The sequence below is a fragment of the Coenobita brevimanus genome, chromosome 38 (genome assembly GCF_032717465.1).
Source record: "Coenobita brevimanus isolate Jiangsu-jjx chromosome 38, ASM3271746v2, whole genome shotgun sequence".
NCBI classification, from domain to species: domain Eukaryota; kingdom Metazoa; phylum Arthropoda; class Malacostraca; order Decapoda; family Coenobitidae; genus Coenobita; species Coenobita brevimanus.
The window spans coordinates 38,894,694-38,907,002 of NC_136991.1; the positions used below are offsets into that span (position 1 = coordinate 38,894,694).

The window sequence follows — 12,309 nt, forward strand, 5'->3', positions numbered from 1 at the left end:
GGCCCAAAATTTCAAATGGGCAAAAAACCGTCAATTTTCACCCGATTTACTCAAAATTTGATATGTGACATCTTTGACCTGATATCCTGTTGTGTCTATACGTCGGCACTAAAATGACTGCCGGGGACGGGTTTATTGAGCCTAGGCTCCGCTTCTTGTTGGTTCTTTCATCCCCAGGCGCTCTCTTATCTTGAATTAAAACGTCGGGTAACTACATAACTGAAATAAATTATACACCACTCATATGAAAACATATTTTCATTAAAATCTTGCTATCACCCGACGATTACATTTGTCTTAGGGAATACATTTCGAACTGGAATGGTTACATACAGTCTTCATTGCCGGTTTCATCACCAGTTCTCTTATCCTGAAGAAAAACAAGCGGGTACCTATATGAATAAAATTAATCATACATCAGTTGTTCCAGGTGCTGTTCATCTTGACACCAATGACTTACTTTCCATTCTCTTCCTACTAATTTCAGAAGATTTTATACGGCGTAGTGGAGACTTCTTTCAACTAGGGGAATGGATACAGCCTCCAATAGCCCTTCCAGTACGAAAACTTTTTCTTAACAGTATAAACAAGAACAAACTGTAAAAAAGATGTCGCTGCACTGAAGGGGTTGAACTTACAAAATAATATGGCAGTGAAGGAGAGAAGGAGATCCATACTACTACTAAATTTTTTCCAAGAGATTTAAAAAAAAAAAAAAGACTGATAAAACATGATGAGCAGAAATGACTTACCAACGCTCGAAATTAAATAAATGTGTTCCTTTCCCCGGACTTACCAGGTGTCTCTCCAAGTTAATTTCTCACGGGACGAGGACCCCCAAACTTTTAAAAGTTGGCGACAGGTCTTTCCCCGCCTCGCAAGACACCCAAAGTTAAACTGCTTCTTGACGTTTTCGATACGATGGCGTGTTTTGCGTTTTAATTACACTCCTGCATGACGATTTTATTGAATGATCTTGTCTGGAAAGTTAATCAAGAATATATATTACCCCTATAGTTCAAAGTCTCTCCTCCGCAGAACAGAACTGTCTGGAAATTGCTATAATTATATTGAAAGATTTGTTCTCTGATTGAAGGACTGATGCAATGATGAAGCGAATAATGGTAATAATGATAATAATAATAATAATAATAATAATAATAATAATTCCCAAAGACAAAGAGACCTGAATTATTCTTGCTAGATTACCTCCTGACAATTGACATTTTTATTCATGCAAAAGGAAGGGACCAAAGGCTGGAAACTTCGAAAAGTTGTCCATTTCACAGAAGAAGAACAGGAGCAGAGCCAAGATTAACATCTGTTCACAAGATCTCTTCTGTCCAAATGAATATTGAAGACCAAGGGGCGTGTTCCAGGTGGCATATTAGATACTGTAACGCCTCAGTGATTTGTATTACGTATTATACTTTAACATTTTTGTATTTTATTTATATCGCTTTAATATCAACAGTTCGCAGCAATAACATACAGGTCGATACTGAGTCGTACTGTGCAGGATAAATCGTAAAGGAAGAGATATTACGAAATCTCCAAAGTCACTTACAATACGGTCCTACATCTGATCGCTACGGTTCGAGAAAATCCCCACCTGACTCAGAAGTGGTTTATCTCTTGAACTATCGTGGTCTTTTGTAACTTCAACTCGATCGTCTGGGAAAGAGAAAGAGTATGGAATAACAAACTGTCATGCTACAGAATTAAATAATGGACATTTTTTCTAACTTATTCAGTGAGAGAGACTGTTAGTAAGCTAAAATCGTTGTAGGTGGCAAGGATAATATGAATAAGTCATCATCGAGGTCAGTGGATGTTTACTTCATTGATTCTAACTTGGCCCATATTCTTTATCTTTTACAGCTTGCTTCACGCAGCTTGGTGCTAGAAAAAGACAACAGTACGGCTCTGCATCCTTTACACTGCACTTCTTTGTGACTGGCACCGTATTCTTGCGTTAATTGTCCGTTACAACTCAGCATTCCAGATGGAGAGAATTTAGGCTAAGCAAGAGTGAAATGCGTATAGTAACTCTGAATATAATCCTCCTTACCATAGCTAGCAAAAGTTATCCCCTTCAATACGAAGAGGTATCTTCTATATTGAATAAAATCGAATGTCGGCAGTAGGAGAAACACACACTGTTCACCGTCGCACAAAAAGGTCATATAACTGTAGACTGATACAAAGCTTCACAGCGAGGGGCACTATTAAACCACACATTAGCGGCAACCAGAGGAAATTACAGGCTGGCTCGTAAAAGAACAGCACTCCACTAGAAACTCACATGCCAGTATCTTATGTGTTACGGGGACAGTTCAGTCGGCATCTTATGTGTTGCGGAGACGGTTCAGTCGGCATCTTATGTGTTGCGGGGACGGTTCAGTCGGCATCTTATGTGTTGCAGGGACGGTTCACTCAGCACCTTATGTGTTGCAGGTAAGGCTCAGTCGGCATCTTATGTGTTGCGGGGACGGATCAGTCGGCTAGTGTGGGAGTGGATGTGTCAGTGGTATTAGAAAATAAAAGACGCAGGGTAGATATTGATACTACTGACTGAGCCGTCCCCACAACACACAAGAAATTGCCCGGCGGAGTGGAAGTGGAATGTCATAGGCCACGCTGTACATCATAAACGTATTGCACAAAGGTCGGAAGCCATAGGGATGCTGTTTCCAATATTTTTACGCTCTTGTAAAATCCGACACATCATATTTCATATCGGTAGTGGAAGTTAGGGCTAGGAGGCTGATGGTGGTGGTGGTGGTGGTGGGGATGGTGATGAAGATTAATGGGAGGATGGATGGTTGATCATGATCATGTAACATGTTTAGGAGGCTGATTGTGATGAAGATTAATAGGTGGATAGATCGATGGATGGGTGGATAGGTAGATAGATAGGTGGATGATGATGATGATGATATGTTGCTCGGCTACCCTGATCGAACGCAAGGTTTCATGACAAAACCACGACTAGTAGGCTACCACCGCCACCAATTTATTCATTTACTACGGACTAGTAAAGACCTCCGAAGCTGAACATTTGCTTCACAATGTGTATGGAATAGGACGAGCCAAGAACTAATTATTATTCAGGTAAAGACGAAGATTCACTGACAGGTTACCATTAACTCTCTCTCTCTCTCTCTCTGCGCAAAAATGAAAATCACGGTAAAGAAAGAGAATTGATCTGAAGTTTCTTGTGAACTCGGACGTTCATTCACAAATAAATTTACAATCAGTTTACTATCATAAATTAGATTTATTTTCGTAGGGAGGACGAAAATAGGACAGCACTTTTTTTTTTTCTTTACCTGGCTCTTGTTCTTTCTGCATAATTATATCCGAGGAACAACGAGGAAGTGACTGAAAGTTTAATTGTGAATCCGAAGCCGAGGTCGTGTTGTTGTAGGCCATGGTGTGTGTGTGTGTGTGTGTGTGTGTGTGTGTGTGTGTGTGTGTGTGTGTGTGTGTGTGTGTGTGTGTGTGTGTGTGTGTGTGTGTGTGTGTGTGTGTGTATGCGTGCGTGCGCGCGCGAGCGCATCAAAATTGATGTAATGCCATAAAACAATTATGCTATTGATGTTAGATGCATACAGACAAACAGACAAAAAACTTAATAAAAAATATTACCACCTTGGCGATGGTACAGTACCAATGGCTTCACAATGATTTTCGAACGACCGAGTAAAGCATTATATTTGTCACTCTCGATGCTTCCTTCGCGCTAACTTGACGCTAATCTTTATCCTCTTTCAGCTCATTTCACGTACCCCAGTTACAGAAAAAGACAACACTACAGCTCAGTACCATTTTCATAACGCTTCTCGGTGACTAGCATCACATCCTAGTGTTAATCTCTTGTTACAATTCAGCATTCAAGATGCAGAGATGGAAATTTTAAGAAAAGTTAGAGATAAAAGAGTAAAGTTATTTGCTCCCCTGTTCCTCCTGCTGGAGCTATCTCACCCCATAAATAACTGCAAAGCAGGCTTAGGATTATGGTGACGATGATGAACGATTTTATTATTCTAGTCTAGTCGAAAACAATGTAATTGGAGCGGAAATAACTCAAAAAAAATTCCCCAAGAAACACGCAACCGTCGATTACAAAGCAAGATGCCTATTTCTGTTCGAAGTACAATTTAATATGCTGGAGTAATGAGACAAAATCCAAAGATTTCGCGATTGAACCACGATGTCAAGCCAGGGCCTTGTCGATATAAAATAATATACTCTTTTCACCTTAATCTATCCTAGATTTTTCTCATTTTGCAGCTTATTTCTAGCAGCTAAGTGGCAGCAAATGTCATTACTGTGACTCTATATCCTTTCTATAGCATTTCTTCATGATTTGCAACATAATGATGGCGTTAATCTATTGCTACAGCTCAGCATTTAAAAAATGTCATTTTTAGGCCAAGTTAAGGTGAAAGGGGTGTAGCTGCACATGAATCAGCATAAGACGCAAAGTAAATCGCAAAGCAGGGCATGCTACGGCTCTCAGACACAACCAGCACCGCGAACTGCAGCAACATCTCCTGCTGTGATTGTCCTGCACTAATATGCCCGAGTCTGACGGTGGCTCTTTATAGCCCATTACGGAATATTAAGGAGCGCACACTGAGACTGCACCCACCAGAACAATGACCAGGTGTAAACAGCCGTCTGACAGAGAGAGAATATTCCGTTGTCTGGTTTTGTGTGTGTGTGTGTGTGTGTGTGTGTGTGTGTGTGTGTGTGTGTGTGTGTGTGTGTGTGTGTGTGAATCAGGAGGTGTTTGTACAGGTGGTAATATTGTGGTGGATGTAATGGTGTTGTACTATTCTAATTCCTGTCATAACCTGCTAAGAACAAATTTCCTCTAGCACTAATGTGCACCTTCTCTCATTTATAACTCTTAGTGGTGGACGTTCATTTTCACTTGGTTAAATATTCTATGTTACATTCAGAAAAATTCTAATTATACTCAACTTCCTTATTTTCTATAGTCTTTTTTTCATCATAGGAGTGACACGTCCTCAGAAAGGTTAAAATGATTATAGTTCGCTAAGTTTTTTGGCAAAGGTACCCCGCCCCCCTTGCATCTACTCATCTGACGTATAGGCCTAATGAATGATCCGTAAACTGCGCTTCTCTAGAAATTCACGTGGCAGTATCATGTGTGTTGCGGGAACGGGTCATTCGGCTAGTGTGGGCCTGGTTGTGGCATCTGGAGCAGGAAACTAATAAATGACGGAAGAATGATACTGATAATGCTTATTGAGCCATACCCACAACACACCAGAAATCGTCCAGCGGAGTGCAATTGGAGAGTTATATATTGGCCACCTTGTATATGTGAGTAAGGTACTGCATCAGCTCTTCCTAATACCAGTTTCATTTCGCTAAATGTACATTATTTAGCTTAATGTGTCACCATCACCCACACATCATATCTATGTAATAATCATATCTGTGTAACAATATATCTCTTTAAGTTTAGCCAGCTACTCCTAGACGCATGGACTGATTTTGATGAAACTATGCTGGAACACTCCCTACGATCCTAGACTTTGCAAAAACATTTATGGTTCAAAATAAATAATTTATCTGCGAAATTCTTGTCGTTAACCCCTCAATGGTCTCTTTTCTCTAACGGAGCCAAGTCCATTTTCTTCGGGCTTTACCATATATTAGGTTATTCATACACATGATTTTTATTTTAAAGTTCAGGAAAATAAACAAATGGTGACTGACCAAAAAAGCCTTGATGGCGGTCTTACGAGAGTAATATTAATTTATAATTGTTTTCTAATTAAAAAGAAAAAAATAAATGGTGCTACCGTATATGTTGATAGTGATATAACACATTTACTTGTATAATGAGAATTTGCAAACTTTTTCGCTCGTGGCCCTTCAAGATTCACCCAGTCACGGCTCAGCATTCAAAGTTAGGGGCGTGGTCCAGCTTGGCCAAGGTTAAATAATGGACGATAATCTGGCACTCTCTAATACTGCCATCCATTCCTTGACTGTGTTCTGACCGGTTTTTGATCGTGGATATGGCAACATGGTAATGAAGTAGAATCCTTATCTTATCAATGAGTGGATCATAAACATGTGTACGGACATTATATAACTGATTATACCTTACTGGATAAACGGCTTGGAGGATCACTACTGAATAATGATAAATTCATTCTAAGGTATATGTTTAGTATTACTGTCATGATTTAATCGGTTCACTACCAAAAATCTCTTAAAAGCAGAATAAAATTGTCTGGCTGTTGGAATGGGGATAAATGTGGATTACCTCAAACACCTTCACCACACAGGGTCTCTCATAAGCTGAATAAAATCGTGTGGTTGTAGCGAGTGTAAACCCTAAATTTACACGTCATGGTTCTGTAGGGTTAAGTGGTAGTTGGGGCAATGCTTAGGAAGCCTTCTTAGCTGTCATATTCTTATCATCTTAGACTCACGGTGGGTTCCTAATTGTCCATTCATTTATTTTGGGTTGTATTCTAGGTGTATCTGGAGATTTTGTAACACTTCCACCTTTCCGATTTATGATTTATTCTGCATCTTACATGTCACTGTCATCTTGTATGTTATTTATACAAACTATGACTATAATCATGAGGATAATATATATATATATATATATATATATATATATATATATATATATATATATATATATATATATATATATATATATATCATGTAAAATATTACAGTGAAAAATACAAAAAAAATAATCGCTATGAAATAGGTGCTACAAAGTTTCCCACGCTACCTAGAATATAGCCTTAATCATTCAATCCACTTCAGTCTGTTGGTCTAGAAGTTTACAATATCGCTGTAGCTCCTTCGCTATGAGGGGTCTCTCCTAACTAGAATAAAATCGTCCAGCGGTGGCAAGAACATATTATAAGATGGTTGGTAAACAGCGTTCCATTTCCAACTCACCTGGCGATATGTAGCATGCAGCGGAGACGGCTCAGTCTGCTGATGTGAGCGTGGGTGTGCTAGCAGGAGTAGGAAATTAATTAACGTTGCCTGATAACGCAGACTCAGCCGCCCCCGCAACACACGAGAAATTACGCGGCGGAGTGGAAGAGGAGTGTTATATATGAACCATCCTGTATATATAAACAAGAAATCGTATTGAAGGGATTTATAAAGACTGCCTCTAACCTTTTCAGTACAGGAGTTCTGCCCTAACCTGACTAAAATCGTGTGTTGGTAACACAGATTAAAAAGGACATCCATCGTACTGAAGGGGTTATTAATAAGTTGCTCCACCTAGGTAGCCAGAGTGTACTGGCTACATATGCATTCCTTCATTGTGCAGACTAAATTGGATAAGTGCAGCATTCCTGCCTATATAACAATGGCTAGTGTTGTATCTGTCCCTTACTATATAATATAAAGCATTATTGGACAAATATGAATGCCATACTCACCCAGTTTAGTCTGCTCAGTGAAGGAATGCATAACTAGCCAATACAAAGAATCATGTCGCTAGACCAAGGGCCGTATTCCCATGCGTTTAGGAGGCTTTCTTATCTCTTTTCCTTGGCAGTATGTTTCTCATGTTACACTTCGGCAGTACAGTGGCTGAGTGATGGTCGCAGGAAACCGGGCGATAACGGGCCACGGTTCGAATTAACATGTTATGCTGGAGGCTTTCCTGTCGTGTAAAATCAGGTCAAGGACGTTGGCTGGTCTCACACGGGTTAAATGACCAGGCCCACGGTAGCCTATTATTGGCTCTTCCACGTCCGTCGCCCTCCGGGATGTCGAAAATATTAGTGTGCCAACTGATAAGCAAGAGGTATCAGAGAGCCTTCATGCTGACGAGAATTCTGGCCCAGCACATGCACCACACATTTCTCCTCCTAAATTAAGACAACATAGTAACTCCCTCTCTCCTTCACTTCTGGCTGCGTGCTGCCTGGCGGCGTCCTGTCACCATCCATCCCCCTGCCCTGTTTGCCGCTGTCTGCTGTCTCTGCCACTGGTGCTCTCTGCTCTGTCCTGACGCGCCCAGATCCAGGGGTGCAGTCAGCGCCCTCCAGGAACCAACACTATGGCACCAGAAAGTCCAAAAACATAGCTAGGATAAATATTTTAGACACCAAAGCAAGTAAGATATTCTGCCTCCTATTGGTTTTAGTGCTTTCCGTTTAATGTCAACCCCTTCAGTCCGAGGATGTATTTTTTTTTTATTCTTGCAAGCATCAGACGATTTTATTCTGCTTACAACAGCACTCTAGCAGCGAAGAGGTTAATGCAAGCTATATATAACTTTACCAGATGGAGAGTCTCTCCAAAGCAGAATAAAATCGTCTGGTATTAGCAATAATGTAATATGCGTCATCCGAGTGAAGTGGTTCACTCTTTTTGACATGGTGACGTCTTTTATATTCATTCTTGTCATCACCAGACGATTTTTTCCGCTTTGGTTCAATACTGCCATCATTAACCCCTACTTTAACAGGGCTGTCCCCAAAGCTGCATATATTCGTCTGGTAGTTGCAAGAGTAAACTAGACAAAATCCGTCATCGGACTGAAGGAATAACTCTTTGGCTGCGGTGAATATAAGTAAATAAAAACGTTTGAACTCAGCTTGAATTAAATTAATGAGTTTTCAGTTCTTGCTCCAAAAGTTTATCCAGATGATTCTTTTAACTTTTTGCCACTATGGGCTTCTCTGGGCTTAATGATCATAAAATCGCATAAAGTTGGCGTGTACAAAATACACAAGAGGAATATCGCAGTCGAAGGGTTAGGGTACTATTCTTATACTGAGCCGTGTTCTCTTTGGCACGGAAGACATAGTGTACTTCTTCATTTAAAGTTGGGGACAAACGCCGTGAGGTGCTTAGCTGGTGTTATCTCCATTACTTAGGTATTCGGGTCTATGGCAAGTTAAGTCACCAACTACCCTGGGATAGAGGGCCACTGCATCATCCAAGGACATAAAGTGATCTTACCACAGTTATCTCCCCTATGTGCTGCCCTCGGTACTCACACAAAGGCTGGATGGACAACCGAGTCGAGTGGCACCAACAGTCTGCATCCAGGATTTGAGCCTGGCGTTATCAGGCCGACAGCTTAGTACCTGGAAATGCTAATCGTATGGGAACCGTGTCTGGTTACATCTTAATATTTTCTGGTATGTTATTTATATCCATTTAATAACGGCATAACTGCATCTCCAGCAAAAGGATATCAACCCTCCCAGTCATTTAAGACTTGCTCAGCTGAATAAATCTTCCGGCGTTAGCAGTAATAACATACCAAAGTTGTCACGACCATGGAGTTAATGGTGACAGTATTAACACTAAAGGTCCTATGACCCTCTCGGGTGATCAAAAAGATCACCCGACTTTAGTTGGGATACACTACAAGGTTAGCTCTCACCATGGGGGTTAATGTGCATGAGACAAAACAAATGACCGAGAAAAATGTTAAAGTCTCCTAAGCCAACGAGAATACGAGCCTTTTAGATCAAGGGCAAAACTGTAATCAGCTTTAAGTAAACCTGTAGATCAACTAGCTCCAGTAACTTTCTGACGTCACCGAGGTTAACCACTTCACTACGATTAAGCATTTTTCATAATCCTTTTTGTTGTCTTCAAATGATTTTTTGTCAACTTTGAAGAGACTCGTGGAACTCGGGGGATTTTAATGAGATCAATGAAAGTCGTCCAGAGGCAACAAAAACCTACTGCAAAAAGATATCGTCGTACAGAAGGGGTTAACAAACTAACCTCATCAACCCCTTCAACCCAATTCCGCGTTTTCTCTCTCTCTCTCTCTCTCTCTCTCTCTCTCTCTCTCTCTCTCTCTCTCTCTCTCTTTTATGCTATTTACAGGCGAATTTACAATTAAGATCTCTAGTGTTAAGGTAATTAATGAAGGATAAACCTAAGCCGATGACGTGTTGTTCCAGTCTGTCCCTCCTATTTACAGACTGACTGACTGGTTGATTGATTAAATTAGTTTATTAAAAAGATCATGGCAGGGTAACAACAGAGGACATCGCCGCCTTTAACAACAGGATAAAACGCAGAGTAATGAGTACACACACACACACACACACACACACACACACACACACACACACATACGTATATCATCGGCTATTGGAAGTCCATTGCTGTACAAAGGCCTCCCCCACTTTATTCCACGAATTTCTTCACTGAGCCAATCTCTGCCAAGTTTTGCGTGCAAACTTCTCTATCTCGTCTCTCCACCTCCAGACTGGTGTTTTTCTGCTACGCTTACAATCTCTTGGGGTCCAGTCAGTCAGCCTCTTGCTCCATTAGTTATCCCTTATTCTTGCTACATGACCTGCTCACTTCCATTTCTGTTCGTTTATAACTTCTATAATGTCTTTTACTTTAATCTGCTCTTTTGCCCAAGTCGATTTTTTCCTGTTTCTTAAAGATATTCCCAACATAGGCCTCTCCACTGCTCTCTGAGAACGGATTAGTTGTTTTTCCATCGATTTTGTCAGTTTCCAGGTCTCACACCCGTACGTATAATATATATAATTATATATATACATATATCTATATATACATCTATCGATCTACCTCTCTCTCTCTCTGTATATATATATATATATATATATATATATATATATATATATAGATAGATAGATAGATAGATAGATAGATAGATAGATATGCTAAGAAAAGAACCTTGTGACGGGTCGCTCAGCACTTGTACAATACAAATAAGAGCCGGTTCAGAACAGCGCTTCGCTCTGAAACAAGTGCTTTGTGAAGAACATACTCTAAATAAGTCGTTTACGAACAGCTGCCGCCGCCACCACCACCACATATTCCACCACAACCACCACAGCTAACACTCCACCGCCAAGACAGCTAACACCACCACCGCCACCACAGCTAACACTCCACCGCCAAGACAGCTAACACCACCACCGCCACCACAGCTACCACCACCACCACCATCACTGCTGCTACCACCATCACAGCTACGACCACCACCACCATCATCATCACAGCGAATTCCTTTTTCTGCTGAATAAAATCGTCTTCTTAGCATCAATGAAGTAACAGACATCGAAATGTATATATGCAACCCCCTCTTCTCTCTCTCTCTCTCTCTCTCTCTCTCTCTCTCTCTCTCTCTCTCTCTCACTCTCGATACATGAAACTAAATGGATGTGACCTGCCACATTTTTCCGCAAACGCAATGTGTAACATCAACTGGGACAATTGTTAGGGGTAAAAACACCGTCAGAAAATTCCAGTCGACATGAAACAGAACCCTGCACACCTGGGACCCAATGCCAATCATCCTGCCAAGTTTCAAAATATTTGTTTTTTTCAGTTTTGGCTGCGCTACACCCGCATACACACGTACATACACAGACTCTTAGAATTATACTGCACATAAGTATGTATGTATGTATGTATGCAAATATATATATATATATATATATATATATACAGTATATATGTATATATATGTGTATATATATATATATATATATATATATATATATATATATATATATATATATATATATACATAAATGTATGTATATATACAGTATATATATGTATATGTATATATACATATACACAAACACACACACACACACACACACACACATATATATATATATATATATATGTATATATATATATATATATATATATATATAAACAGTATATGTATATATACAGTATATGTATATATACAGTATATGTATATATATATATATATATATATATATATATATATATATATATATATATATATTGTGTGATACGTGTGGGCGCTCACCATCCACTCATTCGATGTAGTGCTGCTCTCGGGTGTCTGCCCTTTCCTCTCCATCCTTCTTTCCTTCCATTCTCTTCTGTCTTTCTTTCCTTCATTCTTTCCTTGTCCTTCTTTCTACGGGTGACTTTACACTCCCTCTTCTGTCTTTCTTTCCTTCATTCTCTTCCACTACCTTCAGCCTGTGGGTGACTCTACACTGAGTGACAAGCCAAATGGTTTCCTGTGCACCAGGAAACTCATTTACTACGCTGGGTGGTAATCATATAACCAAATTTGGGGGCCTGGTGGTTTAGTGGGTAATTACTGCTCTCCAATCAGATTGAGCCGGTGAAGGTTTATATCCAAGGGATGGTTGGGGTTGATTGCTCATGTAATGCCACTCAGGGATGAGTGAGGTTGGTCACTCTCATCTTAAATGTCGGGACCAACTGCCTAGCCTGGGCTCCTACGCTCCTCATGGGGCAATGTAGGAT

The 12,309-nt window shown here is 40.1% G+C and overlaps 1 protein-coding gene across 1 annotated transcript in view; it reads left to right on the forward strand.

The window, feature by feature from the left end:
• LOC145396565 (hemicentin-2-like) overlaps positions 1-12,309 on the forward strand; it is a 198,385-nt gene that overhangs the window by 88,982 nt on the left and 97,094 nt on the right. The window contains exon 8 of the mRNA XM_080269940.1: positions 8,057-8,152. Coding sequence (XP_080126066.1) covers positions 8,057-8,152 — 96 coding nt within the window. The remainder of the gene's footprint in view (positions 1-8,056; positions 8,153-12,309) is intronic.